We start from the raw sequence: 14,451 nt of genomic DNA, 5'->3' as shown, positions 1-14,451 counted from the left end.
TTATATGTCAATTCATGCAGATTATTCTTGTTATGTTTTTGTCCGGCCATTATGGAACTCATAGTCACTTAGATGGTGTTCCCTGGATGTTCACAGACCTGTATAATTTCAGCAAGACCTTAAGCTTCCCATGTGCTTTCAAACTATACGTCTACAGTATATAAATTTATATATTGCATTATATACATTCAACAGATTTCCTCTGAGGGGTCACTATTTCAGTCAGCACAATTTCAGTTTATCTTTGCAACAGTAAAAGGTAGAAACTGAGTTGTAAGAAGAGACGTGCTAAGATTCTTCAATTTGGCAACAGAGGGGAGCTGATGTTGTATAAGAGAGTGTGAACTGGAAGGTTTCCCCAGTTCAAATGTTACCTGAGCCAGCAATATGTTAGTAAGTACTTGATAAAGTTTAAACAATTACTCTCTTAGCAACAGGCCTGTAGCCACACGGAGGCCTGTGGGGGCACTGCCCCCTGACTTCCAGCCAGTGCCCCCCGACTCCCAAGGGGCTCTCCAAGGTGCAGCCTGCTTTTTTTCTTTTTCTTTTTGCCATGGCTGAGCCAGCAAAGCGTCATCAGTGGCAGCCAGTACAGGGAGCAGGGCACAGGGCACTACAGCAGCAAAAGCAGCAGGCAGAGAAGAAGAAGGTGAAGGAGTGGGAGGTGGAGGAAACCATGTGGAATGGGCCAGGGTGGGAGGGGGACAGATGGAGCTGCTGGCTGATGAAGCTGCTTATGGGGGATAGGGAGTTGGAAGGAAAAATCCCTGCTTGTGTACAAGGTGCAGTCCCTTCTTGAGCCCAAGGTTTTAGGGTTTTCTGCCTTGACTTGGCCACTTTCAGAACCTCCAGCTTTTATCCCTGCCCCAAAAAGCTTCTGAGAAGTGGCTAGCCCCACAGTGGATGGGAAAGTGTGCCCCCTGACTTTTTAAAAAGTCCCCCGACTACAGCCCTGCTTAGCAACATCCACTGGCCACACAAAAATAATAATGTTTTGCATTAGTATAGTGATTTAAAATGTCCAGAAAGCCTTATATATTCTATTTCAGCAAATCTTACATAAAGAATCTAAAATTAACCTTATACTGAAGGATCAGGAGAGAAAGCTAAGAGACAGTGGTTTACTTTAAGGCTGTCTAGTACATTTATGGAAGAGGGAAGATATAACAGGGATTTCCACGTTCATAGCTCAAGTCTTTTAGCAGCTTCACAGTAATACTGGCCCACCTTACACATTTCTGTAACAAGTGCAATGTTCGGCATGTTGAACACTAAACCAAATCCCTCTGTAAATACTAAGGGCTTGACCAAACTGCTGTCTTGTTTCTCCCCCACCTCCAATGAAGGCACAGGCATTTGGTGTACTGTGTTGTACTGATAGGTTTCCCATTCCTTGTGACCAGTGTTCCCTCTGAGTTGAGTTAGTGTGAGCTAGCTCACAGTTTTTAGTCTCCAGCTTGCACATTTTTGTCTTATCTCAGGAAAATGGTCCCAGAGCAAACTAATTTATATGGTAGCTCACAATTTTAATGCCAGTAGTTCATGAAGTAGAATTTTTGCTTACGAGACACCACAGCTTAGAGGGAGCAGTGCTTGTGACCAACCTGGTATGCTGCTTCCACACATTCCCATATGACCATAATAGGAGATGAGGGAGAAGAAGCAGAGCTTGAGGGTGTTGTACTCATAGCAGTCTGGATAAAGCCATGATGATGATAGTTTTTATAATATTGACTTTTGCATTCTTGCGGCTTTAGCTAAACACAATGGTAGTCAATGTAAGATGTTGTGATTTCTTTCTCAAATCTGATGCCCTCTTGCAAATCCAAAGTTATATGCAAATACATTCTGAGAGTTGCACTATTCTTATCTCTGAAGGCATGTTGACTGTGCAAGTGAACTCATTTCTTTCTGGCACAATGTCAGTTCATTTCAAGGGACTGCTACTGAATGCTGGCATCTTTCCTTAGAATTGTCACACTGGGTGGGATTCTCAAGGGCTGCCTGTGCTTTCCCCAGGAATGCCTTGAGGGCTGCCTGTTCTACCCCTTCGGTTAGCAAATACTGTTAGATTTCACATTCTTTTGGTTTATTGTTTTTTTAAAAATATTTTTGCTCTTGTGGGATGGCTGATGCATTTCTACAAATCAAAGTGGAAAACAGCTGCATCATCAAATTTAACTTTTACCTTGCTACTGGATTTTAAAAATGTTTAATTAATAAATGGCCATTGAGGATAATTTTGAGCAAATTATTATTTGAGCAAATTAATTATTATTATTCTATAATATATTTTAAAGCTGTTTCATCTTGGCAAAATGGAGTAACCTGATTGGTTGGGACTGTGGTGCATCAACCTTTGGCCCGTCAAACCATCAAATGCTCTTGCGCTGCACTGGTTGATTCTTCTGTCCCCCAACCACTGCTGGCCCCAGGAAAGATGAGTATTGGCCCTTTGGGGAAACTGCTAGGCAGTGGCTGCTACAAGGCAACTAACTTTGTTTCTCTCAGTAAAGGGCAACCAAGCTTAGTAGAAGGCGGAGGGGGAGGCCCTGTTTTGGCCTTTGAGGGATAACTCATTGGCTGACTCTGTTCCTCTCTCCCGCCTGAGTGGCTGTTGCTAGCCAGTCAAGCTGCTTCTGTCAGTCAGAGGCAACTAACTTTGTTTCTGGCAGTTTATGGCTTTCCCAGCTCTCCTATTAGCTAAGTCACCTGTCGCTCCGCTTTGCAGAGAAAGCCTTCCCTCATTTGGCTGACAGAGGAGTAGGGAAAGAGCCATAGAGAAAGCCTTCTCATGATTGGCTGAGGGAGGAGGAGGGAAGGCTTTCTCTCAATGGCTGAGGGCACCCTTGGTTGGCTGAGAATTCCTCCCTATCCTCTGGAAGGGAAACAGAAAGGGGGGGGGGGTAAATGGTGTCCTGTAGCACCAGGCCAGATACACAGAGAGAGATAGGCAGGGAAAGTGAGAGACACAGAGAGATTGAAGTTCTGTGGTTAAGACCAACAGTGTTATCAGAGAGGGAATGTTGGTCTGAAAGGTATCACTAAAAGCCTTTGAGGGAGAACTCATTGGGGCCAGTCCTAACTAGGAATGACAATTCCAGGTAAGTGGGAAATTCCTGCACATTTTGTGGTGGAGTTGGAGGAGGGCATAGGGCTTCAGAGCAGGGTCTGCCAGACCCAGTTTCTCGCTGTAGAAGCTGACTGGGTGATTTTGGACCAGTCACAGACTTTCAGCCTAATCTTTCTCACAGGGTTGTTGTTCAGATTAAAAGGGAGAGAGGAGAATGAAGTGAGCTGCTTTGGTCCCCACCACTGTGGAGGAAGACTGTCCTTTTCCTAAGTAGAGGTTGTAGGAAGCAGGGGTGGGGGCACTTGCTCAGAGCCCGTTGTATTTTTCTCTTCAATGGGCCTTATTCCTAGTTATTTAATAATGACAGAAATAGCAGTAGTCCTCAGTGTACATTGTATTTTGTTACTGCAGACTTTTTCAAGGCAGAAACAATATATTAGGACAGTGAAGGCAGGGTGTGTATAAGGCCTAATATAGTTCTGTGCTTTTAAAGAAAATCTCTCTCCCTTTACTTGTATTAAGAGCATTTTATAGAGTTGCTTTCAGTATTAAATTAGATCTTAGTACATGCAACATTTTCATTAGAATTTACTTATGATTTTCTCTATTTGTAAAGAGTTCTCTATTTGAAAGATCAATTTTATTTATAAAACCAAATACCTAGGATAATTAACTAAGAATCAGACAATGTTCTCCCGAGGGCATATTTGTACTTAAGGATTTTAATTGTGGGGAAACTAGAAAGGTAAAAAATTATGAGGCACATGAAGATTGTTTGAAGCTTAGAGGGTTCTTTTAAAAAAAGACCCACTCAATATGGATATTGGTCCCAACAGTCTGGGGACAGATCACCCATGTGACTAACTCTTATAGCCCAGGAAATTACTTGCCCCTCCTCCAACTCATCACCTGGCCTGGCCACCCATGGAAATAGGATTACCCTCCAGATGGAAGAAACAATCTCCCAGATGTCCAATCTGGCAGGTGACCCTTCATTTTTGACTTATGGTAACCCAATGAATTAATGTCCCCTCATTAACAGCCCTGCTCAGTTCTTGCAAACTGAGGGCCATGCTTGCTTCATGTTGGGTCTTCCTCTTTTGCTGCCTTCAACTTTTTCTTCAGTGTCATGTCCATAATATCTTCACATAATGTGACCAAAGTACAATGGCCTCACTTTAGCTTCTAGGGAGAGTTCAGGCTTCTAGGGCTCAGGTTGCCAGCTGTGTTGGGAAATACCTGGAGATTTTTGGGATGAAGCGTGAGGAGGGAGGGGCCATTTTTTTCCAGGTGAACTGATCTCTATTGCCTGGGGATTCTAGTTCTGGTCCCAGGAGATTGCCAGCCCACCATATGGAGGTTGGCAACCGAATTTTAGGGAGAGTTCAAGCAAAATGTTAGTGGATATAAAAAGGCTAAGGTATGTTGTGGGGGGTATGCACACACAAACACATGCATATATACTCTGTCATCCTTCCTCATTTTTCCAGCATTGAGGTTGCAGATTTCTGTTAAGTTTTACGACAGTTCTCCAAATTTTCTACTGTTCAGCAGCAGTGACCACTTTTCAGGCTCTCATGGCCTGTGTCCCCACAATATTTCTGTTTCTAATGGTACAATAAATTAAACATTATGAACTTTGATGTTTTCTGGCATGAGTGTTGGATAGTGATCAAGATTCTTTATATTCTGTTTCAAGGAAATCCAGTTTCTGCCCCAACCAACTGTAAATGTTTATGCATTAGCAGTTTGATTGAATGATACAAGAACAGTCCAGATGTACTTAAGATAATGTGCAGTATTTCGATTTTCACAAAGTATATATTTTTTTCTTGTTTGCAAACCTCAAATAACATGCAGGGAATGTTAGCAGGCTTGTAAAATATTCATTTGGGATTTTTTTTGTTTGGTGTTAACTTTTATTAATATAGAATTTAGGGTGTGTGAAATCATATCTACTGTGCTTGACAGAACTGAAAAGTGTTACAGGAATCCAAAATGTAATGAATGAATGAACTTTCTCCTTGGACAAGTGCATTCTGTCCTAAAAGATGCAAAGACCTTTGTGTTTCATAACACAATACTTCTGTTGTCTTACAGGTACATTTTATTTTGTTGGGAAATGAGTGACAGATTTTTACCTTGTTTGGATGTGAACTGCTGCAAATCTACAAAGATATTTTCTTTCCCTTTTTTAGCCAACAAGGCGATCTGCAAGATTGTCAGCTGTAAGTATTTATAAGAGTTTGTATAAACATGAAGGCAAAGTCTATTTCATTCAAAATAATACAAATTGGCACTAGTCATGCCATATGGTGATCGGTAAGGCTGTATTATCTTGATTCATTTTTTTAATTCTTTAAAAGTACTCTGTAATGTGTAACAGCTCCCTGTTAAAAAGTCTAGGGACAGCACTGAAAGATATACATTGCCCCCCTAAGCAGAGTATGATCTTCTAAATCCATTAAGGCTTACAAGGGTGTAAGTCTGCTTAAAATTGCAACTATGAGTTTCTCTTTGGTGACAAAAAGAATGCTGGAATGAGCATTATTTTTTTACATATAAATATAGAAGCACATCATAGTGAAAGCAAGTAATGCTCCTGTAACAGAGAATAAAACCACTGATTCTGCCTCAGAGTCCCGGAAAAGAACTCTTTATCAACTCCAAGGCAGCATCCCAGTTTTAGCCAACTCCAGCTAAACTCAGCTCTCTGTGTGCTTTCTCCCCTCTGTTCAAATTGGACAACTGGCTTTGAATAATGTGCCTACCTACCCTCTAGCTGGTATCATCTTCAAAAGGTGATACCAGGATATCAGAAAAACATTTCTGGTCCCTAAAGAATGGTCAGGTTGTTTTTTTGCCAGAGATCCTGCCCACACACTGTTGTCCATTTCACTGTGACCAAGATATCCAAATGCACAAGAAAATAATTATTCACACTTTTGAATGTCATCAACATTGGTAGCAGAAGGGCATGTACTACTTTCTGTTACAAAGTCAGTGTAGTGTTTGGGTTGATAAGTTTTCCAAAAGGTTTTTGGTAATACCTATTTTGGTCAGCAGTTTCTTCATTTCCTTTTCAGGGAACGTACTCACTGTATGGTATCTATGAATGTATATTTGCATCAGATCAATGCTACAATTTCAAGAGGTGATTAGGAAGGGTTTCTTGTAGTACAAGAGATACCATGAATGACAGACAGACAAATGACTTTTCAGCATTTCTGGCATAGATTAAGAGGGACTTAAATTAAGAGGTGGAAGGATATCTACAGAAGATATTTCTGGGTGCTTTGATATCACATGCTGAGAAATCTGAAAAGGAGGAAGATGACTCGTAACTGCTAACTATGGAACTGTCTGAAACTATTTCCTAGAAACCAGCTCCGCCAAAACCAGAGCCTAAGCCAAGGAAAGCCACTAAGGTAAGAAGATGTTTCTTTCTAATGCAAGTTTTTTTAAACCATTCACATAAGCCCTGTTAGCCTGCTGACTGTATCTTATATTAATTTAATAAATATTCATAATACTTATTTTTAAGATTGTTCATATGAAATAGAAGCGGTTACTTGCTAAAATAAAATAAAGTTCTAGTTAACAGAAGAAAAAGAAACAACTGAATGTCAGTAAATGCCATTATGTTACTGTGGAAATTTTTAAACAGTAACTGTAATACTGGGTTGCATTTTGAGATTATTACAACCTAATTATGTTATTAACACAAACCAGGGATAACCTCCACACCCAGAAATGAAAAGACATTGAGTTGAATCTAGCACAGCTTTTCCACAGATTGCAAAGACTTTTGCAATTGAATGTGATTTTTGCAGGTTTCTTCTCCCAATGCCCCCTGAAATCCTGTTCCTGGGTGTCTCCTCTCTATAGGAACAGAATTTCAAGGGTCATTTTGGGCTGCTGCGGGAGCAGGAACTTGTGTTCTGGGGTGTGGGTAAGGCCATACACAGCTATGGTCTTTTCTTATTAGCCTCAGGAGGCCCCCAAAACACTAATGTTGAGACTGCAGGACTTGTGTATACAAAATCCATGTTGGAATGAAGGAAGGAGGGAAATTAGACTGAGGCTGCTCCTGTATTTCTTGCAGCAGCTTAAGCATCACTGAATGAAGGAATGAGCTATTTTGCTTGGTTCCTTTCTTCACTGTAGCTGTTTCTTGAGTCAGCACTTTGAGGGCTCAGGAATGCTGGAGAAAGTTGTGAACTTTTCAGTGTGAACCTCCTTATGTACATACACCACAGAATCCTATCTGCGGTAGCTAATTATAGGAATAAGAGAGAGAAGACAAGTTCTTTTGCTTTACAAAGTCTTCCGTGGATTATTTTTTGGTCACATCTCCAATTCTTATGTGTGTGAACACGTCCATATAGCAAATTAACCATTGTGGTTATTTCATATAATCAGTATATTAACCATCTCTTTGTTATCAGTGTAATGGTAACAAATTTTGAATTTCATTAGGATGCAGAAATAAAGCAGAATCTCTAAAGAGCGGTGGCTGAGATTCAGAAGGGCTTGGACACACTCAGTGGGATTTTTGAGGTTTTTTAAAAACAAAAATAAAAACCCAGTAACCCGCATCGTACAACTGCTTTTCTGAGTCCTCATAATTTCACAATAGGTTTTATCTGAAGCATGGTGGCTGCTATCAAGGAACACAAGCTCATATGCTTCTTGAATGCCTAGAACTAATTGAACTATTCTTTGAATCCTGAGCAGTGATTTTTCTGACATATCCTCTATCACAGGGGTCCCCAACCCCCGAGCCAGTACCGGTCCGTGGCCTGTTAGCAACCAGGTCGCAGAGTGAGGCAGAGACCTTTGCCTACTCCTCATTTAAGACCCCATTAGGGAGGGGACAGGCACAGGGTATGGGTGTGGGGGCAGCCTGGGGCACCAAAAACCCCAGCACCCCCACCAGTCCATGGAAAAATTGTCTTCCACAAAACCGGTCCCTGATGCCAAAAAGGTTGGGGGGGGGGCACTGCTCTATCAGAGTTAGTCCTGATAAGCGGAAGCTCTATACTACTACAGTAATGTTCTACAGATATTATCTGGAACTGTAGCACTAGTAGGCCAGTATGGAAGATGAAAGACACATCTGAGGCCTGGTTGAAAAATGCTTCACAGAACTGGAAGCAGCACATACAGCATCTACTGTTATTATAAGCTGTGACAAATAGCTTATTCTGAGAGTATAGTGATGAAAGCATCAAAAGGGAGAGATATAAAAAGAAATAAAAGCATATTTTACAAAGTTTTATTTTTAAGGGTTGTGCTTTAAAATTACTATAATTTGTATAGTTCTCAATATCTTTTCAGTCTTTTGAAACTCAGCCCCACACCATGTTCCCCTCCCTCCCAAACCAGCAACAAATACCTTTCCATAGGAGATTTGTTCATGCATGTCCATCAATAACTCAACAGTAGGATTAGAGTGCAGCTGAACAGGGCATCTGCAGTGTCTGACTGTACCATCCACAGGGAATTTCAAATCCAGTTCTAAGCCAATAAGGAGGATGGCTCTTCTTGCATTTGGAGTCTTCCCCTTCTTGGAACTTCACGTTCTTCAGTATGAGAACATAAATTTGTTGGTTTACACAATCAATAGGATTGGTCCAAGTTAGATGCAGGTACATGCAAGATAGCATTTCACTGGATAATTAGGAATTTCTGGATTGCCTGTTTCTTCCTGGGATGTGTGACTACGTGTATAATACCATGTAATTATCAGAAGAAAATTTGAGAGTGACAGATTATAACTGGTATGGAATAAAACTATTGGGATTCCCAAACTTTGTAAATGGCTGTTAAAAGTGAAGATTAAAGATTCAAATGAATCGGCACTATTCTTATGTACACATATCACACAAAAAAGGTGGAATTTTGAAGACAGAGAAAAAATCCCCTGAATTTTCCATTTTTGTTTTTGGGTACAGCCTTCCACTTAAGAGAAGGAGTGATTTCTTAAAAGCTCATTCCTTGGCTCATGGGGGCCTGATTTGGATGTGCCATCTGCTTTATCTGAATAGACAGCTTGGTCATGCCTCATGAGTGGCAGACAATATGACCATCAAATACTTCTTGAAAATCATGTACTAGCTCCCTATTGATGGCCTGTCAATCACCCCTCTTGTTTCGTTTACTGTTGGAAAAATGTATTTAATTGTTGAAAATTACTCTTAATATTTACTGGATCCCTCTCAGAGCAAGATGTGCCCCCTCACTGCCCCAGAAAAACTTTCCCAGCAGCCCTTAACTCTTGCATCTTTCCCACTCTATTGAAAGAGGCACCCTGATTTTTACCATTGGACTCTGGGCATTTCCCTAGCAAAACGACCTCCAAAACAAGACTGACTTTTCTGTAATAAAGTAACATTAAATTTATTCAGTAACTCAGCTGTCTAGTAAAAATGATGATCAGATTTCTATAGTAAAATTTAAATATACATAGCACTTCATAGACACCATTTTAGTAATTCTTATAATAGCCTTCTAAAGTAAGTTGGAAATTTAATCCCTATGTTGTAGAACCACAGCATCTGATGATGTCATAGGGTGGGGCCTCATGGGGCCCACAGAGCTTCAATGAAAGAGCAATTTAGCCCATGTCATTATTTGAGTTCTTCAAAAATCTCATCATTGAGTAAAACATCTTAAAAAGCATTTTACTCATTCCAAAAGGCAACATTTCATGGGAGTTTTTAAAAATATTATCTACATTTTCAAATTTCCACTTGAAAAATGAAGTCTTTTTTTTGGGGGGGGGGGCAGAAACAATCCTGATTTTGTCTTGGGATTTCACAGACCTTCACATCTATAATCACACACCATTCTTAATTGCATAAAAGAGTCATAATTTGGCTGCTCTCCCTTTCTCATTATAAACATACATAGATGGTCCCTCTTTACAGTTTTATTATCATTTATTACGGAGGTCAGAGTTTGAATGTATGTTCTATAATGTAGAGTGTTGAAACATTTTATTTAAATTCCTAGAGATAATAGATACTAGCCATCTCTCTCACTGGACCTTCCAATCAAAAGGTTTAAAGAGATAGCATGTTTCCCTCTTGGGAAAGTCCAAGGTTGTTACATGGAGGCAGGCAATGGCAAACCATCTACTGAAGTCTCTTTCCTTGAAAATCCTGCAGGGTCACCATAACTCAGCTGTGACTTGATGGCATTTTCTAGCACTAGTCATCTCCTCCATCTGTATTATACCATGATTTTCAAAGTGGTTCACAAAGTGGATGGTGAACCACAAGCATCGAATTCCTTATGCTGCTCTTTTTAATTTTTCATAGCAGCTTACTCAAAAATGAGGCATGATATTTCCATCCTGTGCAGAAAATACATATACAAATGATGAGGAAACACCCTGACTGAACATCACATGGATTGAGTAAGACTTCCACATGAGTGACAAGAAAGAAGGCAAGAGTGAGCCTGGCTCCTTTCCCCCCACCCATTCTAGATCTTGTGTAAAGTGGGGAGAATCATGGTCTCCTGATGCAAGAACAGCATACATATCCCTCCCCTTTGTACAAAAGATGGAATGGAAACAATGAAGGAGAAAGCATAGGTCTATACGGAATAGGCCAGTGACCTCTAATATTGTAGTTTTACTGGTAGAAACAATATTTTTTACAAATTGGCAAGAGGTGTCAACATTTGTAGAAGATTCTGTTTGACACATCTAGTGGCCTACATTTTTCCTGACTGAATTTAGATTGTTCATTTTTACTAGTCTGTTGCATATAACATAGGCGTTTGGAGAGGCATCATTACTAGCATTCTCTGTATTATAATACATATGTGTCTCTGTCTTTCATCTGTTATCAGAAGGAACCTGGAACAAAGACTAGCAAAGGTGCTAAGGGGAAGAAGGAAGAAAAGCAGGAAGCTGCAAAGGAAGGTACTACACCATCTGAAAATGGTGAAAATAAAGCTGAAGAGGTACTTTACACGCAAAGCTCCTGCTGATTCAGTCAGTGTGTTTTTGTAATTCAATTTTTACAGCCATTGAAAGCATGTTCATAATATTTCTTTTTATTGCCCCGTGATGTTATTACAGATTCGCATCCCTCGCTCCACTGTTAGTGTTTCAACATCCAGAGGTGCCCCACCCAGCACACTGTCAGTAAAAGGGCAGATTGAAACAGTGAAAGTTAAGGGTACGATAGAGCATTCTGCATGTGTGCAGTGAATAGAAAGATAGTAGTGTGGTGCTTTTCATTATGAACAATGGAAGCTGGCAGGTAAGGCTTCTATGGCTTTTGCAAATTAGGAAACAAAACATTTGAGAGTGTTTATAGCTGTATAAATATAGCATTTAAGTAGCCTGAAATTGGGGACATGCAAACATTGCAGCAAAAAAAGAAAGACTGCTTGTGACAGGATATTTTCTCTTCATTCTGAGCTTTGTTAAGGAAAAGAAAGATAGGCATGCTGTGTTAGGCCACCATAACACTTTGTCCCTTTACCTTTTCTCAGGCACAGAGAACTGAACCTGTAGAAGACAAGTGCGTGTGAACAGACATGAACATTTGAGGATGATTTTATGCACCTCTTGGACAACTTTTAAAAGATATTTTTATTAAGTATTTTATAAATGCTAATTTCTTAGGACTTATGATAAGTTGACAAACTGTATATGAACATTTTCCCTCCCATATGCGTGCTTTTAGAAATCCCCAATGTTGCCAAGATTTTTAAAAGTATCAACTTAACATTGGAAAAAAGTGTTTATAAGATTGGACAGCCATTCTATATACTTGCTTTTCGGAAACGTATGTCTTGTGCATATGGTGACGTTTTTACCGTGGGTGTTTGGATTTTTCTTGCTGTTTTTCTAGAGCAATAATCTGTGGTGCTTTTGTACTTAAGGTTGATGCAATTTTAATGAAACATGTATAGATATGGCCACCTGATGATCATGTTGAGTTATTTGTCATTGGTTTATAACAAAAAGTCTCCTTGCCAGCAAATATTGTTTCCCAATATTTTCTCTAAATCTGAGAAATGCCTTATAAATACTTCGCTCTTGTTAGGAAGATACTAAGCACACTTATTTAATAGCTATTTCAATGATTTCAGGATCAATGTTAAAGGTTGTGGAAGGTCAGACTTATATTGCAAACTAAATAAACTTACTTGGTAATAAGATCGGTTTTGTAGGATTGATGTACAGAGGACATAAATGCAGATATTCCAACTAAGTGGGATGTAGGTAAATGCATACATAAGTGCTCATTGTGCAGCACTTATGATGCATTCACACCAGTTTTCTACATGTGCACTTGTGATGCATCAAACCAGACACAATCAACCAACATATACTGTGGCTTGTCAGGTACTGCAAAAGTCCTAAAGCCTCAGAACCAATCAGACTGAGGCAGTCAAGCAAAAATAGGAAGTTTCATGAGGCCCTGCTAGACTACGTATTACCGATGGGCTGCACTGACTCTCTGTGAAGGTCTGGAATAGAAGAACAAAAGGCCCATGCTATACCAAGTGACTTTTTCTGCATTCTTTTTCACGATATCAACTTATATTGACTTTATAGTACTGTAAAAGCACAATGCAAATTGATTTATATCTTGATTGAGAGATACAGAGGAACAGCTTTGATTTCATTCCTCTGTATTTTACCCCCCCCCCCCTTTTGTTTCACCAGAGGTGATTTGTGTGTAAACATTTAAGACTACAGAATCAGTCCTCTTGTCAGCTCAATTCTTAATCTAAATTGGTGATTTCTGTTTTATTGAATGATTGGTGATTAATGTATCAAAGCTACAGCTGAAACAACACTGTGTGTGGTACCTGGTAGAGATAATGTAGATGAAATATATTTTGAAAAGTCTGTGGTTGTGCTGATGGTGTTCAATTAGATGGATAATTTTAATACCTATGTTAACACTGCTTCAGCCCATTATAAGCACCTAGTGATTTCCAATCTGTTTTCTCATTTTTGCCTGGGACTTACATATTTCTGTTGGGGGGAGGAAGCAAAGATAAAGGAACATATTTCTTGTCCTTTGGTAACATTTTTATTGCTATGCTGGTGGCCCTTATGTTTGGGGATATATGCATGTTTCAGTCAATAAATGGAAGTAATTATCACCTAACCTAGTGTCCTTATTTGGTATCTGGCAAGAATTATACCACCCACAGTAGCCTCTTTCCATTTCCATAACTTATCTAGGCAACTCTGTTTTCAAATGTATATTACAAAGGTGAATGAAAATGATAAAAATGCAAGAAGAGTGTATATACTATTGATATGTAAGATAAGATACCATGAACATTTCAGACAAGTTTTTATGCAAATATATTACAGCTTTGTTCACCTCATCTGATCACAAAATGCTGGTGCACATAATTGTTATAGGGTGTGGAGTTTTTTTGTATTTTTTTTTAAAAAGTACACACAGTTGCTCTGTGATTTGCTTCCTACAGTAAAGCTCTATTAGTTATTTAGCTTCTATTGCCAGAGTCAGAATCTCCAACACACATACACGCTAATGAATTTCTTTGCAACATCTCTTTGATGTGAGGTGTTATTATCCTCTTACCTTTTTTGTTGTTCAGTCGCATAGGAGTCCGACTCTTTGCGACCCAATGGACAAAGTCATGCCAGGCCCTCCTGTCTTCCACCATCCTCCGAAGTCTGCTCAAATTTGTGTTTGTTACATCAGTAACACTGTTCAGCCATCTCATCTTTTGCCATCCCCTTCTTCTTTTGCCTTCTGTCTTTCCTAGCATCAGGGTCTTCTCCAGGGATTGCTCTCTTCTCATTTGGTGGCCAGAGTATTTGAGCTTCAGCAACTGAATGTCCAGTGAACAGTCTGGGTTGATTTCCTTTAAGACAGAGTGATTTGATCTTCTTGCAGTCCAAGAGACTCTCAAGAGTCTTCTCCAGCACCACATCTCAAAAGCATCTATTCTTCTGCACTTGGCCTTCCTTATGGTCCAGCTCTCATAGCCATACATTACTATCCTCTATTTTACAGATAGGTAATTAAGACACGAGAGATTTATTGTCCAATCCCTAAAGCTGTTCTACTAACAGAAAATAGAGTGAGCAGAGCTTATATTGACCAGCAGCTTGGGAGAGAAGACTGTTCAAGCTGGGCAAGTTAGGAATTGAACAGAGGGCTCCTGAAACCTAACAGTTTAATCTTGACATGTCTCTTCATTTGTAGAATTCTCAAAGAACCTAATTTCCTTATAATTTTACAATCATGAAGATTCCATTGTTTACCAAACTCTCATTTATGTAAGTTGTAGAGCACACAGGATATTTTTAAAAGCTAAACTATTGTATGACAGAAATGTTAAACATATTGCATAGCATC

The 14,451-nt window shown here is 39.6% G+C and overlaps 1 protein-coding gene across 5 annotated transcripts in view; it reads left to right on the top strand.

The window, feature by feature from the left end:
* Positions 1-13,221, top strand: part of HMGN3 (high mobility group nucleosomal binding domain 3) — a 48,933-nt gene extending 35,712 nt beyond the window's left edge. Inside the window, exons 3-7 of one of the 5 annotated variants that reach the window (XR_009555294.1) lie at positions 5,272-5,301; positions 6,454-6,501; positions 10,937-11,050; positions 11,169-11,352; positions 11,588-13,221. Coding sequence is in view for 4 of the 5 variants with exons in the window: in XM_060236323.1 (XP_060092306.1) it covers positions 5,272-5,301; positions 6,454-6,501; positions 10,937-11,050; positions 11,169-11,300 (324 nt within the window). In the remaining variant the exon portion in view is untranslated. The other 4 variants (XM_060236342.1, XM_060236349.1, XM_060236334.1 and 1 more) reach the window with 4 other exon arrangements.
* The last annotated feature ends 1,230 nt before the right edge of the window (positions 13,222-14,451 follow it).

This window comes from Heteronotia binoei, chromosome 1, assembly GCF_032191835.1.
Source record: "Heteronotia binoei isolate CCM8104 ecotype False Entrance Well chromosome 1, APGP_CSIRO_Hbin_v1, whole genome shotgun sequence".
Lineage (NCBI taxonomy): Eukaryota > Metazoa > Chordata > Lepidosauria > Squamata > Gekkonidae > Heteronotia > Heteronotia binoei.
Note: the sequence above shows the minus strand (reverse complement) of the source record. Positions and strands in the feature narration are given on the sequence as shown.